The 21,328-nt window shown below is 38.3% G+C and overlaps 1 protein-coding gene across 1 annotated transcript in view; it reads left to right on the top strand.

The window, feature by feature from the left end:
* Positions 1-529: 529 nt before the first annotated feature.
* Positions 530-21,328, top strand: part of rarab (retinoic acid receptor, alpha b) — a 39,397-nt gene continuing 18,598 nt past the window's right edge. Inside the window, exon 1 of the mRNA XM_079618255.1 lies at positions 530-1,568. Coding sequence (XP_079474381.1) covers positions 1,406-1,568 — 163 coding nt within the window. The 5' untranslated portion in view covers positions 530-1,405. The remainder of the gene's footprint in view (positions 1,569-21,328) is intronic.

Genomic DNA, 21,328 nt, shown 5'->3' with positions numbered 1-21,328 from the left:
TTGAGATCAGCATGTTTATTTATTATACATTCATAATGGCCATTATTGGTTTTTTACCATTAAACCATGAGCAAGATGTCACCATGATAAGCAGATTTTTTCCTCATCTCTATATTTTGAGAGTCTGTCTACTTTCTTTAAATGGCACAAATAATAAACATAAACCAATTTACTAAAATAAGATTAAGGGATGCATACTATTTCAATTCATGCAAAAGTCATACAAGTTATTAGATGATGTAGGCCTATTATCTGTTTGTCCATAAGTTGAACATTTTGTGTCTGTATGAAAACTTCTCTAAAAAGGATAAAATAATTGTATAATGTAACAAACATACTTATAAGAATTAATGTTTTATTCAAAAGTTCTAAAATCCAGTTGTAGTAATGTCTACTTTTTTCTTTAAGAAAAAGGCAGTCGAATAAATGTAAACCTGTGCTTGTAAAAACTTTATAGTTCAGCTTGTTATGGCGACAGGTCCTCGTTTATTGATGGCACATTGATAAGACTGAGATTAGGTTTATCGGCAGCCAATGAGAGAGCGGTACAGTCAGAGTGGGGGTTTATTGAGGCGGAGCTTATGCGCAGCTGCTGACACTCGTCAAGAATTGCTGTGTGGGATAGCCTGGAAAGTGCGTGAAGACTAGAGTTACCCTGTCGAAGAGCGCTTTTGTTTTTCAGGGAGAAATTTCCCAGAAGTATGCGAGGGCTTCGACACAAGATGCTAAAGACATTACTTTGAGTTCGCGTCTTTGCAGGGTCTGGAAACACTGGAGCAAGTTCTTCCCGTGTCTGACCAGCAGCTCTCTAACGGGATTATTCACGAGACGGAGCCGCTCTCTCATCGATGCGGACGGCTGCTTGTTTACAGAAAATATGCGTCAAGACGTCGGTCTGTTAACGTATATCATTTAGAAAACGAAACGTTTGTGACGGAGTGGGGTTTGTGAGCTTTTAAAAACAATCGCTCCAGTTTTCGACCGTTTCCACGGACTGCGCGCGGGATCCTGCTTCTACTCATGTAGCAATTTCACATCGATCATTGGGTCTCATACCGAGCCACAGTTTCAACAGCACGCTGTTGTAACAACTGGAACAGGATTTAAAAATCTGAAGAATGTAGTTCATTCCCCGTGGACAGCGCGAGCTTCTGCTGAACTGACTTACATAAACACTGAAAAGAGCACCGTTTCTCTTCAAGTTTTATGTAGGCTATGGTACGAAATAGCGTTTTATCGTAGAGACGCTCCCATTTTATTGTTTTGATAAGGGGATTATTTTGTGTGTGTAACGTTATATATATATTAACCCAACATTTCCCAATATAACGTTTCGAGTCTTTTGCTGCGAGTTTAATAAGGAAGGAAACGTTCACTTTTGGAGAATATTTGCTTGCGTTTCACGATGTACGAGAGTGTGGACGTTGTTGGACTGACCCCTAGTCCGAACCCGTTTTTAAGCATGGATTACTACCACCAGAACCGAGGCTGTTTGATCCAGGATAAAGGCCTCGTGTCGGGAGTGTCCCGCGGATACAGGACCCCGCACTGGAGCGGCTCGAATCACTGTAGGTGGCCTTTTGTTTTCTTTATCCTTAACAGTCTCTGATCTAACATTATGCGGACAATTTCATTCGGAGTTCCTCCATCGACTGCTGAATGTTTGGGGTGGGGGTCACTGGGGCTCTTACAGGGGCAGCAACTACACGTCAGCTGATGAATGTGGGTATTTTCCAGCATGTATACATGTAGGCCAAATCTAGTGAGCTGACTACCTAGACAGCTGCTAATACACTTAAATATAACCTATTGTAGTGCCTGTTATGGTAGAACCAGGAACCAATTTGACTATTTATTTCCAGCTAGTACTGCCATGAAATGATAGTAAAAGCACTGTGACTATGCAATGTTACATTTATGGGTTGTCATCGTGTTCACAGCATGACCTGTATCTCAGACCAGGCACCGAATTTCCAGTAGATGTCTTGTAATGAATGAGTTACAAACTAATCAAGTTAAACGTGGGTTCAAATTCCTTAGACGTGGGAGGGTCAAAGGTCATTTGAGGCAGTTTCTTCCAGTGATCACTACTCACTACATTGTCATTGTGTCAGTTTATTTTTTGAAACCTTAACCTGTTTCAGTTTTGTAAAAAAAATGTTTTTTGTCTGGCTGCAGTAGTTTGCATAACATTTAACTTCTTCAGTAGTAGAAGGCTTTTAATTTTGGGTGTAAGCTGGGAGCACGATCTCAGAAGCATCAGCAGCAGCTATGAAGCTACATTTGAATCAAAGCTACATGAATACCATCAGTTACTGTCTGCTTATTTTCCTACTGGTTTTTGTTATTATTATTTTTTATAAAGCTTGACATTCTTAAAATGGAAAGAATAATTTGTATTTGCGAAATGAAAGGTATGATAAGATTAGGTGGTTTTTCCCAGCCACTGTATTTAAAAGGATTAAGTACCTGATGATCTTATTCTTTTTCGTTGGTTCTTACCAGGCAGAATACTTGGAATTTAATCTGATTTTAGATGTTATATTTTTAGTTTAAAGTCTTATTGAATAGGCGATTGGCTGTTCTATATAATATTTCTGTTAAATGTTGAGAGCATAATGGGAAAAAATGTCCTAAAAGGAATAGGGAATGCATGTAATATCACAGCTTGTACAAGGCCGCAAGAAATCTGTGATGTCTTCTCACAGCGTATGGTATGTGTTTGCAACAGGAGCGTGACATTTCAGGGGACCAGAGTCTGTCTGGAAACATGGTCTCCAGTGATTGTTGGGGCATGTCAACAGTGCTAATCTTGTGTAAGCCTGTTTGAGGGATGATTTGTTCTGCAGCTCAGCATCCTTTTCTTATGGAGAACAGTCCTAGCAGCCAAAGTATTTATGGTTCTTGAAAAGGGCACGTAGAGCAAGAAGACTCGTGGTGCGTCCATGTGCAGCTCAACCTCAGAGGTGACAAGATCTAAATGAAGTCATACGAATGATCAGTGGCGTCCTAGATCCTGTGAACAACTCAATTTTTATTTATTTTTTGTATATAAGGGGCATGCTAGGATGGAATACTGTCAAATGTTCTCCTTTTCCCCCTGCAGACCTCATTGTGGGTTGTGCTTTTTTAAATCCTAGATGATGTTTTCTAGTACTCCAGATTTCTGCAGCAGTGACTTTCAGAGGTGGCACATAGGATTGACAATGTGCTTTCTTGTTTAACCCATCAAAGTTTCCACTTTGCAGAGTAAATCACAAAGAGCTATAAAGACTCTTGAGAGCGATTGACTGAAGTGCAATGAATTCCATTGCTCTTTCAGATGATAATCCTTAGAATAATTAAAGTCAGACAGTAGCATTTTTGATGACCACAATCTTAGTCTTGCTTAGTCAAAGTCATGAGACTTTGCGTAATAGAAGGTTTTAGAAGTGACACTTCAAGTGAAATGTGCTGTAGTTGCGTTTTTTTTTTGGTACTTGTATTATCTTGCTTTCTTCTGAAGCGTGCCGTGTGATTTGGTTCTTAGTGGCCTCCAAACATGAGCACCTTCACGGCCATCAGGAGCGGATTAAGCCCTCCACCTCCCTGACCTCTAGGCCTTGGTACCTCGGCGCAGTGAGAGGCTCTGGCGCTCCGTGTCTCAGGGAGGCATCCATCACGGTGTGTTTGAAAAGCTTTCCATCATTCTGAAGGCTGCCTGGGACCAAGCAGAATGAAAGCAGGCGGTCGGATCTCTCTGCTGTTCCTCCCCCACTAAAAGACTGTTAACTTTCTATTCACAAGCGTCCTCGTGACATTCCAATGTATCTCTTTTGTTTTAGTGGAGAGCTTGATGTCTCGTGAACATGTTGTTGAAGAGCATGTGCATCACATTAGCCATGTTTCTGTCCAAATTGTAAATTTGACAATCAAAATATTGCAATAATAGCTAGCGTTTTCATCACATGGTTAAAATAACAAAATTGTCACTTCTGGGGATATTGATACAAAATATAAATGGAAGTTCTATGCCACTGGGCAAACCACTGTGGCTCTTTTACTAAAAGTGATACATTAACCAAAACACTCCGATAAACATTGCTTGCAAATAATTGCGACAAATTACTTAATTCAAGGAAAGGCACATTGTTATACCAATCTGAGATGCTTTGTGTCCATCCAGCACTTTTTTACCCCTATATTCCAAAATTCGCATTAGGGATGCATGATATTTTGTAATCATATCATTATATAATTTAAATCAGTTGTGGTGGTGGTTGTTTTTTCATTGGTATCGGTTGATGATGCTTGTTTGCTCTTTGTTATTTTTTTTACATTCAGATTACCTCTGCAAGATCTAAATTGAAATTAATATCCATTTTATACTGTACTTGCATACTGTACTTTATAATGTTGTGACGGCTAAATTCACCTGTAGCACTTAAAATGTTTGATTAGTCTTAAGTCTGTTATATTAGTCTGTTACTTTTATTTAGTTTGTTTTAAACAAAAGTTTTTAATTTCAGTTAGGCTATAACATGAAAATAATTATTGGCGTATCGGGGCATCCATAATTTGCATAAAAATGTCAATGCCAGCCAGTAAAGCATTCATTCATGTTTTTTTTTTTATAAGTGGCTTGATGAGCCTCACATGGAGCTGCGGTGTGGAAGCCCTAACTAAGGAAACGCATGTGGCGTTTTATTGTTTCCCATGAACAGTGCTGTGCCGGTGGGAGCAATTGCCCGGCCCGGTTGCAGCTGGGAGGGGATGGAGAGTGGAAAAAAGGAATTCCTGCAGAATGAGGGGCGAATTAGAGGAGTTTGAGAGGAAAAGAGTAACTGCCCTGGTCCGTCGGTTAACCGAGGCTTTCTAAGGACTGGGGTTTGCCTGAACTCCAGACAGCGTGGCAGGCCTGCTGCTGAGCACAGACCGGGAGAGCTGCTAGTTTGCATTTTGCCAGTGGCCCTTGTTGGCAAGAGCGGCGCTTGTGTTGCTGTGGTTTTGGCTGGCTGACCGAGTGTTTATTTCTTTTAGCCTTAAATACAGAGCAGGAATTGCAATAGATACTAGGCCTGCTGGCACTCTGGCAGCACACATCCAGGCAGAGAAGCAACTCGCACACCCCTATGTGCCATGTGGACCGGGGGGGGAGGCTAAGGCATGCGCAAATGTGACCAGCTGGTGGTGTACCATGAATGGTTGTGGCCTGGACTCTGGATAGCACAGTTAAAATGCATGAATTTGTTTTCAAGTGCCTAAAACAATAACTGGAAGAGGACCCGAATGGAAGCATAGTGCTTCAAAGCCCGATAGTCATGTAACATTGATTTGTGCATGTTATAGTTTAGAGATGCCCAATATATTGGAATAAGATTTGATCTGAATAATCTGGATCCTTCATCTCTTAGTTTCACTCCATTTCAAGATTTATTCTCTGTGATGAAGTGGTAAATGTATCATTAATGACGATGTAATGTATCATAAATGTGATCTGTATTAGTTTAGTACCAAAGAATGACCCATGACCGGTTAATAGTCAAATGTGTATGTTGGGTATACAGCACTCTAAACATCACCCATCTGTTGTCTTGAAGTTTCAGATCAGAGAGACGATTTTTACCCAAAGGCTGAACATTAGCAGAGCTGCTCTTTAATCATGGAGGGGAGAACAGTGAGGTTTGTACCTGCACAAGGCCATAGGGCAGGATTTTGCAACACATGGCGCCCTTCCAAATCAGATGTGCAGCCCTCCAGCTGTAATGGCTGTTGCTTGCTTTAAAGTGCCGCCATGTGCTGTAAACCACAAGCGCTTTTCATACATTAGATCTCTTAGTCATGTGCTATCAGGTTATGCTGCATTTCTTTATAGCAGTAGAGTCTGAGAGCAAACCTGCACATGAGAAGGTTACTGAGGGCAACGTTAACAAGTTTTTTGATTTGCATGTTTTTGGTTTAAATCAGTACTCTGAATGTTTGGAAGTCCACTCTTCTTGTGGTTTCTTTCTTGCTCTCTTTTTGTAGACTCGGCGCAGTTTAAGGAAGCAGTGCTGGAGTGGGCCGCTCTATTTATGTAGCGCTAAGGCGGATTTGAAGGGCGCCGTGCCCAAACATATTGACAGATTTTGGGCTGAGGCTAAAGCTGCATAAGCCATGCTGCCCGTGCTTCAGATGCTCTTTGACTTGGGCGATTATATTGATTTCAGATGGATGACCACATCTGTTTTACTTCCAAACACACCAGCATCAGTCCAAAACGAGTTCGGAAACTCAATTTGAGCAGTATTGCGTATCTCACAGCAGCAGTTGATAATATATGTGTGGAAATAAGTGAGATAAGAAAGTCTTTCTTTTCTTTTCTTTTTTCAAGTTGTAGGAGATGAATGTCGTCCAGCTGTGCATGATCTGTTTCAAAAGACTGTGCTTGACCCATTGTAGTGTTTCCTGATGGCCAGTGACATCAAGTGAATTCCTGAGGGCTGGATTTCGGCGCAGAGAAAAAAGAATTTGTGGACGAGGGACTTAAAAACTCAGACAGAGGGGGATGAAGGGCGTCTTTTATATTGCACGCCGTAAAATGTCAAGCAAAAGAGGGCAGAAAGAGAAACCAAGACGAGCTATAAACACAGGCAATAAAAATAAGGGAGGCCTGGGGGCTAAAAACCTGCTCTGGCAAGGGGCCCGTTGAGAAAGGGGTTGGGTAGTGCCTCACAGGGACCATTGGGCTGGGGAAGGTTAAAGGAAACGAAATTAGCATGTCTGTAATGTCCAGCCGATTTTTTTGTGTGTGTCTAGTCCTGAACGTCCCAGATGGCCTTTCACTTTTTGCTTAGTTTCACATAACAGCATGATTAATGCCTTGGAATTTTGTTTTATGGATCACGTCTCAAATTCTTTACATGACGGCGACATGAAATAATGGCTTTTTATGCGTAGCTTCATTCTTTAATCTCATTTTTTCCCCCTGGTGAGATCTCAAAGAGTCAGAAGAGTATTAAACATAGTCGTGGCTGAAATATTCCTCCAGCGAGGATGCGAAATGGACCGCTTTGTCCTGCGGAGCTTGCTTTTTCTTCACTTGCTAGATTGTTAATTATCAGAATGAATTCTGTAGGGTGCCGCAAATGAATATAGTGGCTTAATGAGGCGCGTACAGTTAATAGAGTTGTGGGAACGACTGCTCTACTCGTCCTGTGATTATCTACATCTTACTGATGGGAGAAATAACTCCTGGTGTCTGATGGCCTTTGGCTCGTAGCTTTAATAAAATAAAAGACAAAAATGTCAAGAAGTGATTAAGCCACCTCTTAGTATTCATTCTTTAACACTAATTAAAACAGCCGTCACCAGAAAAGGACCAGAGAGTTGGGTGCGGTACTTACCGATGCACATCTAGCGTTTTATACTCTTCTGAGTTGTATTTGACAAGATGAAGGGCCGTTTGTAGGGTCGAATGGCAATAAAGACACTGTAAATGGATCCTTGACAACTAAGCAACTCTCTAATCCTACTTCCACAGCGTCTGACATCTGACCTAGTTTGATTGCCTTTACCTGCTGCTTTGCTTCCCTGCCCTCTTGGCTTTATCTCGCTCTTTCATTATCTCCCGGTACAAGAGCTTTAGTTTGCAATGTCACGGCGAACTGTAGCCATTCTTCATGGACGAAGCAGCTAGGGCTGCACTATTAATCAAAATAAAAACAAAATTACGATGTCTTTGTGCAATTATCAAATCGCAAAGTCTTCGATTTTTAATCAAATGTTTTAGCGTGAAGTTTGGCACTGTTCTTTTACACGTGACCAACTTGTGATGAGCTTTAAGGGCCCTGATTTTGAACACAAAATCCTTTCCACGTATAATACGCTGCTTGGGCGGTCAAAGTAATAAAAAAATAATAATACAATTAATAGCGAGTGGGTCGTGGGTGGATGAGCGAGAAATCATTGTGTTGATTTTAATAAAGACACGGAACTCATTACAGGGTGAAACAACGAATGTGCGTCACTTTTTTACTTTCGGTTTCAACAACAACGTGTAACTCTTCAGGGAAGACCAATCAAGGAAAACGTATATGCCTAGAGCACCTCCTAGTGCACCACCTCGTTATATAAAACAAAAGAAAAAACCTACGAGAAATTGCTTCACTTAACATCCTTAACTAAAAAGTATAGAAATTGTTCTGATAACTGTTTTCCAACATTGGAAATATTACAGTTTTTTTTGTCAAGCACTACCGTATTTTCCGGACTATAAGTCGCTCCGTAGTATTAGTCGCATCAGTCAAAAAATGCGTCATGAAGAGGGAAAAAACATATAAGTCACACTGGACTATAAGTCGGATTTTTTTTAGAAATTTATTTCACAAAATCCAAGACCAAGAACAGACATTTAATCTGGAAAGGCAAGTTATTCAACTACACAATAGCACACAGAACAACAGGCTGAATAGGTGTCCGGCATGTTAACGTAACGCAGGGTTTCCTGTAGCACTTAAGCAACACAAAAAAATTTATATGAGCGATATCCGCCGTGTTACTCTGTCCTGTTTAGAGCTTAGGTTCTCTGCCCGAGCCTGGGCGGTAATGCACTCACTCTGTGTGTGCGGGCTGCGGGAGAATAAAACGATTACCGGTTAATATAAATATCTATGAATAAAACAAATAAAAACTAACATTGTTATTCATCTGTTGCAGAAAAGCAACAAGAACAACTAAAACAAAATAGAAACGATTTACAGGCCAGAGTTTATATTTGTAACATGTTTGCAGCGTTGAGCGATGTAGCCAATCACAGACATATGAGTTGATTTCTTGAACGCAATGGCCAATCAGAAGCATTTAAGATAGAATCCCCTCACCGCTCAAAACTGACTTTTTGTTCAGTGCTGAATTCTGCATGCTGGCAAATCCTCTGATTATAACAAACAAAGTGTAGATATTATGAAAGTTTTATTGTGCAGTCAGCTTCATTGATAATGTCAAGTCATCTTCATTTATATAGCGCTTTTAACAATGTTGATTGTTTCAAAGCTGCTTTACTGTGATAAACGTATAATTTAAGGTAACAGATTGTTTTGGCTTTATAGCGGTTCTTGAATAATGTTATTTTCCAGCTAAAGTTAGTTTTGATTGATTCACTTTCATCGAAATGATAATTTGTTATTAAATTAGGGGCTGCTAAGACGACACCGTTCTCTCTAAACAGACTTTAAACGCGAACCTGTGAGAATCAAGAGTTAATTCTATAGTTATGTGCATTTGAATATATGTGTGCAGGTTTGTAATTCCCTACAAACCAAGCCTAAACAAACTACTTGTCCTGCCTATAAATTTGATACCGAATTTTATTTTATCACTACGGGGTAGATGCGTGAATTTTCCACAATGCTTTATCTGTAGAATGGTAAAGGGATAACAGAGATGTATGAGATCGCTATGAACTAAATCTAGACAACTTCATTATAAAGAAAAACAACAAATCAAAGAAATATATGATCGTAATCCATCCATGACAAAAATGCTATTATAAACTAGATTAGTGGATAAAAGTAAAAGTTACTCTAGAAAAAAAAACATTTAGTGGGGAACAAATGAGACCATGAGCGTAGCACTAAATCTGGTAAAACGTTACACATTGCTATTTGTATTGTTGTAAAATGCATTCATGAAAAACAAGTAACTATAAAATGAAGACATGTTTTAAATGTATAGCGCAGCTGTTTAATGAGGCAGCAACATATGATAGATAGGACCGAACAAGAAAGGCTATTAATCTTTCATTGCGCAAAAGTATTATAATATGAAAAGCTCCAATACAGTGCGGCAGAAAGCGCTTATGCACATACCGCTTGAAGCAACATGGAGTCACAGCGCTTCGAGTCCGCATTGAAAAGCCCAAAGCACAAACAGAAAGACATATTGATGCGTAGTGTATTATACAGTATCGATCTATGAAATAATTTGAGCCTTATCTTTAAACAGTTTTAAATTTCAGTTACTGTGCACGTGAAGAACAATTATAGTGCTCTCTACTCCAGTGTTGTTGTGATCTAACAGACACCCGGTAGAAAGTAACATGATTAAGTTACAGCAATATAGTCCAGCAAGATAAAGTTGTTTTGCAAAACCATTGACCTTTACCAAAATCGTGTATCCCTAGAACAGGGGTCGGTAACCTTTTTGTCATGAAGTGCCATTTTTAAGTTTCTGAGTTTATCACTGTGCCATAACCCCACCCCAATATGTATTAAATACACATACAAATTTTAAATATTCATAATGGCTAACATAGAAATAGTGCAGAACTTTATATAGGCCTATTTCTGAAAAAAAAAAAAAAAAATGTTTTACTCTTGTCAAAATCCTTTAGGTTGATTGTTTTCAGTTTTAAATTACACTTTAAATAACAGATTTCCAATTGGTCTGTTTACGCCTGGTCATTCATGCGTTTTAAATGATCAGATAGGCTAGCTATCCGTTTTGTTAAAACTGTTCCATTTACACTGGGCAACGTAACTGTCTCTGCGAAACGAATATATATCTAATCTTTAATTCCTGCACTATATGCAAATTTAACAGCGTTCACGTCAAAGAAAGCAAGATCAAAATCAAAGCGCGTCGGCTTGCTGAAGAGGTAGCTCTGTCATATTTGGGTACCGGGAGCCGCTATAAAACGCTCTTGCATGTTTCGTTTTTACCATTTTAGGAGTAAAATTTACATTTGTGGCTTCAACAAACAGATGCAATCTGTCCAGTTTTATCTGGAATGCAAATGGAGCGTCTGGCGCGAGTGATTTCAATGTTAAGTCAATTTAAAGGCGCGTCTAGAGGTCCTGTGGCGCCAATGAGGCGTTTAGCTTCACGTCAATTTCGCTTTGGACTTTTTGGAATTTTGACGCTCTATTTCGCGTTTGGTGTGAACGCAGCATAAGCTGTCAGTCAGTAATGTGCACGTGATGTGCAGTGATCGCACCAATGGTTTGTCAGACCTGCACGCTCTAATTCTAACACTTTAATAGTATGTGTAACTCCTACCTTAATATAACAAGCTGTGTTACTATGATGAACGATTTCCTCAAAATGTAGATCTGTATGCATGTATGACTACGAGGTACTTTATCGGAATAAAATGCATAAGTCTCTCTCACTTTTGCTTGCGTGTCAGCGATTAGGCCTAACCCTCAGCGTGCCAGTGTTGGCACGCGTGCCATAAGTTGCTTACCCCTGCCCTAGAAGCAGCAAACCACCAAGGTGAGCAGCTTTCTTTGGTTACTGGAGCTATTAAAATACTTTAAATAAAGCTTGTTGCTTTTATCCATCTTTCGTTTTTTCTCCGTCCATAGTTTATTCTCTCACTCTCTGACGTAGACATTCTCAGGCCTTGCTGGGGTTTAAGAGGCTGTTGGCTTTATAGGCAGTGTAAGAAAAGTACTTAACTAGTGCTAACAGTCTCACAGCCCCTCTTTTATGTGTAGTCCCTCTCTACGCATTCACTGAGGCATGGGCTGTTGCAGATGAATGTAGGTCAGCGGCTATTAGTGGCAGATCAGGGGTTCCCTCAGCTATGACTGAGCCGGCCCCCTTCACTAGGCCCTTTTGTATGTCCACAATATGCTGAGCACGCCTGTCATCGTATAAACCATTCTCTGGGCATTGGGGCTCGTGTGACAGCCCAGTTCGGGGTTGGTTGAGATGTGCAGGGTGCAGTGGGACGTAACTGGATCGGTATATGGAGGGCCAACTAAACAAGCTATTTGGAGACAAACTGTAAGCCTTCAAGATAGGACTGGGTGGTATATCGAGTTTGTACGATATATCGATATATTTTTTTTAAACGATATGGCAATACCGTTTTTATCGATACAGTAGTTTGATACGAGCACATCTGAAAAATAGCCGAGTGCGCAGTGTGAGCTGCTGCAGTGAAAGAACAGTACAATTTGTCCTAAAAATGACAACTATATCTTACCAGTTATTTTGAAGTCCTTTAATATCATCTTAACATGTTTAAAGCAGCTTGCCCTGTCAAATGCTCTGACAGAGACTTGCTGACTGACCGATAAATACCGGTACTTGCGCTGTTTAATGCGTTTGAGATGTGGTGCCTTCCTCAGTGTTTAACTTGCATTTCACAGGTATATTCTCCATCTGTAAATGTTAGAAAGTCAACCAAATATGTCCATTTCACTGTCAGGAGAGGACGAGCTTCTGCAAATGAATCTCCGCTACAATTCAAGTTTCCGTGAATGAGCGTGCCAAACAGATGGAGCACAATAGAATAGTAGTGCAATAATTCTGACTAAAATATACATATTGCTAAAATATCTGTTGTTGGAGACAAATGTGCCATATGTGGAATTTTAAACCTACAAGTATATTTTTATGAAAGTGACCATTATTATGGGGTAATCAAATGCAGGCTAATATTATTATTATTATTTTTTGCCTTTTAGTCAATTTAAAAACAAAAGCATTATTTTAGTTTTTAGATTAATGTTAGAATGTAGCCTAATGTGATTTTGACCACCTTTTTGCACATAATATATTGCATAGCCTACATTACATTCACTATATATGTTTCCATATCCTTCAATATCAACATTGTTTGTAGGATATCATTCGGCTGGATGTGAAATACATTATTATTATTTTTTTTTTTTTAAATTACAGCTTTTCTTTATCCAAATATAATGGTGTATATCGCCATTTAACCCAAAAATACAGAGATATTATTTTTTCGGCCGTATCGCCCTCCCCTAATTCAAGATCCTGATTCCTGTACATTACGCACGTAACTCCGCCCATGAAGATTTTAGCGAAAAGCTAATCTCATTACTGACCTTGATCTAATTAAATCCCTTCCCTCTTTGCCTGCCTTTTGTATTTTATTTGCCTGGTTTAAGAAGACAGTCCCGTGTCTTGAGACGTAACTGTAATAAGGCTCTTTGGGAAATGCTAATCTTGTCTCCACGTGCTGCACCACACTTATTTGTTTGTTTTCAGGGCTTTCCTTTTCCCTCTGCTGTCCAAGGAACCCATAAAATGTGGCTTAATTGGAAAATTGCTACCTCTTGGTTTTGACCACAAAGAGCCCTGACAAGCGTTCACGCTTCACCCTGCTGAGTTCAGCTGCCGTGATGAAAAGACACTGCTTCTCTGTTACACTCCACCGTGGGCTCGCTAGCAACGCTGGACCTCAAATCAGCCATTCGCTGCTGTATTTATAGGAGTGAGGCTGTCACTGATTATGTGTTACATCTGTACTGTCAAAATGAATGATTATATGGGGCGATGGATGTTAAATACCCATCTCTGCTATTTTTGTCAAATCCATCTTAAACGGGACATTAAATCCATGCAATTTCGAATGCTACTTTTATACATTTTATGATGTCACTATTTTGGAAATAAATACCAATCCAGGGTGCAGTAGTGATTTATTTTTTATCTTTTTACCTGTTGGCCCAAGTGGGATTGTAGTACAAATTTGTATTTTCCCTGCCAATATTTATACTTTCCCTACCACAAAAAGACATGTTGTTTTTGCCAAAAAAATTCTATGCAACAAATAATTTATAGGATTCCATAATCGCTTATACAGCTGCAATTAAAATTATAGCTACAGTAATGACTGCTATACACATTTGACTGGAATGTGACTGCAGACTGTGATTTATTGATTTATTTCGACCTGTTCTAACTAGGGCTGCACGATTCATCAAAATGAAACTGCTTGTGATTTGGAAAAGGCTGCGATGAAGTTTTTTTTTTTTGATACCGGTGACAAATCGATACTTTTAAAACTGTACCTTTACCTAAACGGTTTCTGAACTGATCCTTAAAAAAAAAAAAAAAAAGAGCCTCAAAACGACGGTAAATGACATTTAAGGAACGGCTTTATTATTGAAAAAATGTATTTAAAAAAATCTTAATTTAATATATAAAATTAAGGTGATATAAGTAGTCTAAATACGAAACGCAACAAATTTACATAACAAATTCACAATAAAACCTAAGCCATCTAACCCAACTACAATAATTTAACACTAAATAACAGTTACAGTTCTAATAACAGCAAAGTAGTCTGTATTCTTGGTATGCTGCAAACTACAATTCTGCTACAATTCTTTTCACATTTTTTGCCTTTTCTTGCCAAATGCGACACCTCGCCTAATTTATTGCATGTCCTGCACAAGGTGAGCGTTATTTTAGAATGCATCACCATAAATGCCGTGACGCGAAACCCCTTGTGGAAGGAGAACGTTTACCACTGTGACAATGAGTGCTCATCAGGATCAACTCAATGCTGGATTTTTGAAAGTATGTGAAGTTTGCGGCTCTGTTGTTGCAGTAAACTTGCATAATGTTTTATATTTTGTGTAAAAAACTCACATGTTTTAAATGTGAGTGTTTTGTCAGTAAAGAAACCTTTATAATGATCATGATTCATGTTAGTTGATTTATAACGGGCACCATACAGCACCGCAGTTCAGAGAATTGTATCTGAGATTTACAACACTTAAAGTGATCAGAGAAGTGTGAGAAGAATAGTCAATTTTATAGTTACCTACACTATGGCCCGGTTTCACAGACAGGGTTTAGATTAAGCCAGGATTAGGCCTTAGATCAATTAGGACATTTAAGTAGCTTTTATAAACATGCCGTAGAAAAATACATTACTGGTGTGCATCTTGAGGCAAAAAGAATGGAACTGACATATTTTAAGATCTGTTAGTGGAAGTTGCTTTCAGATAAAACAGCTCAAACCTGCATTTTAGTCTGGGACTAGCTTAAGCGTTGTCTGTGAAACCAGGGGAATGTGTATTTGAGTCATTGACGAATAAGGTTTTTAAAAGTGTAAAGAAACTAATTTTGAAACCATTCTTTAGTTTACCTAGGTGTTAACAATAAGATTGTGGTTTGTACAATCAATTAACACTGCTTTTGTCATTTTTTTTTTTTACAGGACTGACAAAATTTGTAACCAAAAAAGTAATTCGGTTTAACCATGAATATATTTAAAATTATTAATTTGCAGATAATTGTTCATAAACAAACCTGATTAGACATTGATGTTGAGATAGTATATAGTGTGTGTACCATGCAAGAAATATTTTTAAAAAATCATCACTGATCTCATAAATGTAATCATTTTATTGTACTACTCTAAACCCTCCTACATATTCAAGTAAAACTTTGCACAGGGAAATGAGAAAAGGGTAAATGTAGGGAAAAAACCCTAATCTGCTTTATATTTGTATTATTGTAGTTCCTTTAGTTATTAAAACAATATTATTCTATTATATTCTAATATTACAACAATATTTTCAAACATTGCCAACAGGCTGATATCTAGCTAGATAGCCAGTTACCTGGCTAGCTAGCAAAAAGACAATCAGACATTTTATAAGTTTTTTTAAATATAACAACATTTTCCTTGTTTTATAGCGGTTTTATCGAATGACCTGATATTTCGGGACATGCGTATAAGCAAGTGAAAACATGAATTTTTCAAATAGTTATGAGTGAGTTACTTTACTTCACGACCGTGTGGTCCCCATGTCACATCCTGTCACATGATATTGGCCGCATGACTTTATCCAAAATGGTGCCTTTATATTGGTTACTCCGAATTACATCAATGAAATTTATTTTTCCGGACATTCTTTCTCATAACAAAGCAATGACTTCTACACATAATTTTAATACCAATTTGCACTATGTTGATATATAATGTTCTAAAATCATGCCAGAATCAAAAATATATACATTTATTACATTTTAAGATATTTTAATCACAAATGAAATGGCTGTATTGGCCTTCGGACGGTTAAACCGAATGACCTTTTGACACTTCAAAATCTTTCAAATACCTTTTATATGTAGTAAAATATAATTAAAACATTTTGTATTCAATAGAAGAGGTCAAGTTGTAATACCTTACATACTTTGGATATCATATCTTTGTTGACCCGTCACGTTATTGACCCATTTAAGACGCCAAATTTGCCCCGCCGCAGAAGTAGACGACACACGTCATTCCAGGAAATCCCTATAGGCATCATACTATAGCTGTAGCTGAATAAACAGAAGATTGGAATTTAATATTGATTTAAAGATTGATTTAAGAAATGTTGTCTTTTGTTGGACAAGAGGTTCATAAATGCTTATGTTTTGGAAAGATGTTTCAAATGCACGTAGCACGTTATAAGCGACTCAAACTCGCAGTGCTTTCAGATGGAGCTGCGCCCTACGTCACTGATAAGCTGTGCATGCAAAATAATCGCAATCCAAATTGGTTTAAGCGCGATTTTGTGTTAATTGCGATTAATCGTGCAGCCTTCTAATTGATAATAATTTTAATATATACAGTTAATTTATAAGTGATTATATTATATATTAATGCATGGACATTAGTAGTAAATTAACTGTCAATATATGTAGAAGTGAACATTAGTTAGTGCATTAGGTATCAAACAAACATTTAACAACATTTTTTACAGCATTTATCAATCTAATGTTAAAAGTATAGTTCACCGTAAAGCGAAAAAATTATTAATTTACTCAACCTTATGTCGTTCAAATCCTGTAAGTTTTACTTTCTTCTGTGAAACATGAAATATATGTTAAGAAATGTTGTTTGTGATGTTTTTGTTTTTATGATAGAAGTCAATGGGCATTAAAACTGTTACCAACATGCTTCAAAATATCATCTTTTGTGTTCCAGAGAAGAAAGTCAGGCAACTGGGTTTCTCAAATCCTGACCTGAAGTGCCACTGCCTTGCAGTGTTTGGCACAAACCTGATCAAACAGAGATGGTCTTATTATTAGGAGATTGTGCTCTACCATTGGAGAAAGCGTAATGGCTAACTTGGATCACGTGTGCCTTGATGTCACATTACAGCATTGACGGCATTGACTTTCGTTCAGAATCATGCCACGAATAGCCTACCGTTTAAATTAATGAGAAGTGTCGTAAACTGAATCATACCTGTTGCGCAATTGTCAATAACTTATCTTATAAAATATGTTGGCTTTTTTTGGGTGTGAACTCTTAAGGGCCTGATTTAATATACAGGGCAAATAAGCGTGAGTGCAATTCCAAAAAAGTGCAGATGGGACTGACGTGGTTGTAAGAGAACTAAACTGAACTATAAAATATAAAAAAATTGTTAAAAGTAAAAAAAAAAATCAAATTAGTCAAATGTCAATTTAAAGTGATCATATTCTGCCTATTATTTTCCAGTCAGCATCTTTTTTGACAGAACAAACGCATATGACTTTATTTTGACTCCAAACGTAAATGGACTGTAAAAGTCCCTGTGATTCAGTCCATTCACCAGCTGACTGAAATCCACACAAGAGAGCATGTGTTTGAGATGAGAGAAGTTTGAATTACTCTGAGCATTCAGGGCGCTCAATGAAAGACATTTTATTGTGAAGATTAGAGAAGACTTTATTACTTGAACAACAGTACTGGTTTGTGGGCAAATGCTGTTCCCATGACCTATTGTGTGCTGTGTAAACAATGACTCATGAATCAGAGCATGAGATCTTTGCTTGTAGTCTAGTGCCTGGGAGCTGCTCACTACCTTTTAAAAAAAAAAAATGTTATCCATCTAGGTTTCTCACTTTTGCAGCTTAAGTCATGACTGTGTTGCGAAATGGAAATTGACCATCCAGCAATGTCAATCTGTTTGTGCTGGGCTAGTGACTTTTCTGAATTACTCAGACCTTCAGTGCTGCTCCTCGTCGACCGATAAAGTTTGAGGCTTTTGCAGTTAAACATTGTCTCTGTGCACTGTCACCCATATAATTTACCGGTGTGTGTGTATATATATATATATATATATATATATATATATATATATATATATATATATATATATAAACCCTGTTTGTAGAAAGTCTGGGCCTGTGTAAATCCATCTTTTTGTGTTCATGTATGAAGTGGGCTATGTTAACAGTAGTATATCTTATATATGTAAAGCACATTTCTATCTTCTGTTACATGTATAAAAATATGTGAGACTGGATACCAGCACAAGAGGTATGAGTAAACTAGGCCTATTTCATCAGTTCCCCAACTAAAATATGTGACTATTGGGGGGAAAAGGCAGCCTGTCACGTTCTCATTGACCAATAGCAGAGAAGAGGCAGAGCTTAAAGGGATGAGTCACGCGACTGAGCTACTGATCCAGGCCTGTGACTCACCGGCACTCTGGTGCAAAGTGACCTACATCGTAGTCTCACATGAGTGTGTGCTTTTTATCCTGCACGCTCCTTCATTTTTCTCCAGTGTCTCTATCTCTCTGTGCCCAGCAGCACTGTCCCATTACCATAATGGTGTTGGTAATGATGAGGCCTTGATTCCATTTGTATTCATCCCTCTCTTACTGGGTTAACTTTGAATAACACAAAGAAATGGGGCTCATTTTTTATTGAGTGTGTGTCGGGTAAGTATAGGGAGGCTTAATAGTTGTACCAGGATCCGCTTTCCCCCAGAGAGCTACCGCCAACGCTGAGAGGTATGCAGCGTTTTCCTTTCATGCTCTGCCCTATTTTTCCTCTCTTTCTCACACACGCTCTCTATCTTTCTTGCTCTCTCACACATAACTCGCAGTCTCTCCTCTATTTTTCACACTTAGACACACACCCACAAGCTCAAAAGACTTTCACACTATAATATTTTGCGCACTCTGTGTGCAGTAACATTATAGTCTGATTAAACTAGGTTTACTACAGAGAGCTCCAATTGCTGACTGTAGCCTGTATTGACATGTCCTGTGAAATGTCAGTATATGTAGTGTACATCTACGTGAAATAATATATCCATGTGGGAATATGGTAGTGGAATATTAGTATGTGCATTGATTGGTGTAATTTTTTTGTATAGCAGTTTTTAAATACTCAAGTTTGCACTTCATTTATTTTTTTATTATAAAAAATAATCAAAGAAATCAAAGGCAACAGTGGGAAGGAAAACCCCTAACACAGAGATACCCAAACCGGAGTTGGCCCGTGATGACCTTTAATTTGTCATGTCGTATCACTAAAGGGTGAGAAATGGGGAGGGGGAAACATGGCATGGAAGCATATCTTCATTTCTAACTTATTTGACTTTTGTTTTATGATTGTAGAAAATATAAGTGAATCAGATTTTAAAAACTAATATAGTGCAACATTTACTTTCAGCCAACAGCCCCTCATAGTAAAAAGTTTGGGCACCTCTGCCCTAAGCTACAAATCTACATAAATGATCTATACAGATTTATACAGAAGTAGGCCTATGCATTATTATAGTTTATTTTAAAATGGACCACTTATGCTGATTATCATTAACGATTTTGCTCTTAAGATATAAAATTATGTGATTAAAAGATGCAATATAAAATGTATGTGGTATATTTTTAATATTTATTTTTTGTAGTATTTTTATAATGTACAAGTTTTCAAAGTTTGTTTTGCTCTGTGTGATGATTTGTCTTATTTCATTAATAGACATGGGTCAGGGCAGTTCATTGAGTTCAGTTAACAATCTGGGGAAGGGAAGTGAGATACAAGAACCTCTTTCTCCCTCTCAACTGCTGCTTCTCTTCCTTTGAGAGGACGTCAATGCTGGCTGCCATTAATGCCATTATTAGGCATAGATGCCATTTTTGTCCTCTTGGGGTTTTAGACCCTCACAAACTGATAAGAATGATTAAGATCATTGAGAACGATATTTGTGCTCCAAAACCTAGAGAGCTGCCTCTACATAGTTTCTATGCATTCTGGGTTTGCCTCTTTTATGAAGAATGCCTACGTTGCTGCCTTATATTGTAACTAAAAACAGTGTTTTAAAAGACTGCATACTTGATTTAATATGTGATCTAGGTTGTCAGCTTGCAAGGTTTTGGAACCGAGCCTATGTCTTGGCAGTTTTAATGTGGGATTTAACCATGGAAAGACGTGGGGTTGTCAAACTGCTAAAGAACACCTTGATAACTGATGTTTTCCGTGCACACAAGGGCCGTCTCAGACAGGTGATGAAGCCAACCCGTTTCTAAAGCCTCACAGCGTTTAATGTAAGGTTACCCTGTGTCGAACCTCTGGGCATAATTAAACCTGATTTCAGCGCACGGTTGTTCTGTAGTCTAGAGCTACAGGCCAACTCAACAGCCATGACTAAGAGGCGTCGTCTCAAAGATGCAACAGTGCGTAATTAGAGCGTGCCACCTGATCACAGCTTCACAGGAAGCCGCTCGTGCTACCAGTTCTGCGCTTATTCAGGGTTATTCGGGTTCAGGAAAGCAGGTTCCAACCGTTTCACTTATATTAGAGTGGGGATTTCTCTCAGTTCAGTTCAGCAGTTAAATTTTTAATTTTCACTATTTATTATTAATCGGATCAAGTTTAAAGGAAGTTTGAGGAACTGTGGTGTGGGCAAGAGAAGATGAAGGCATAATTTCACCCACCGCTGGAGTGTGTGCTGTCAGAAGAGCAGTTCTCATGACATTGTCCTGGATCTGCGCTGAGCTCTGTCCCTGTTATGGAAAATGTGCCACTCATATCAGAGCTGTGCAGCAGAAAGAGGTCAGACGGCGCTCTAGGGAACGAGTGAATGGCATAGAAAAAGCGAGTGAGATTTGCTGAAAGGGAACAAGTGCAACAGTGAGAATAATTGTGGGAGAGAAATTAATTCTTTGACATCTAATATCAGTCTCACCTTCTCGAAGCTCTGGCTTTCATGAGAGCAGGATGTGTTATGCCAGCCGGTAGTTTTTCTCACTTCCTGTTCTCTCTTTGTGTGAAAATACAAACTGCAGTACCTTCTGTGAATGTTTTGCACAGAGATGCCACTGTGCTGTAAAAAAAAAGATAAGTTATTCTCATTGACTGAGACCTGCAGCTCAAGATTTCAGATTTGGTTAAACTTTGTGCAGATTTAGAGAAATATAGATAAAAATTATATCAATTTTAATTAAATTAAAACATTCTTGTAGTGGGTGTCGGGTAAGTATATTGAGTGGTAAGGCAAAATAGTTGCATTAATGGACAATAATAATAAAAAAATTCTAAGCTTTGTTACATTGCTGCTGTTTTCAGAGTGGTTGAGGAGATTCCCCCCTTCTATATAAAGCGCTTTGTGTCGAGAAAAACGCTATATAAATGTTATGAATTATTATTATTATTATTATTCTGCCAAATTACTTCGGTTCCCATTTGTGGTCGACCAATATATTGGCAGATATTTGGCTTTTTTCATTTTTTTATTATCAGCACTTGCTCATTTCTTATAGGCAAGAGATGGATCTTTGTGCGTGTCATTCCTGTAAAATGTTTTTTATTTTTATCCTGTGATTTA

This window comes from Phoxinus phoxinus (genome assembly GCF_949152265.1).
Source record: "Phoxinus phoxinus genome assembly, chromosome: 1".
Classification (NCBI taxonomy): domain Eukaryota; kingdom Metazoa; phylum Chordata; class Actinopteri; order Cypriniformes; family Leuciscidae; genus Phoxinus; species Phoxinus phoxinus.
Note: the sequence above shows the minus strand (reverse complement) of the source record. Positions and strands in the feature narration are given on the sequence as shown.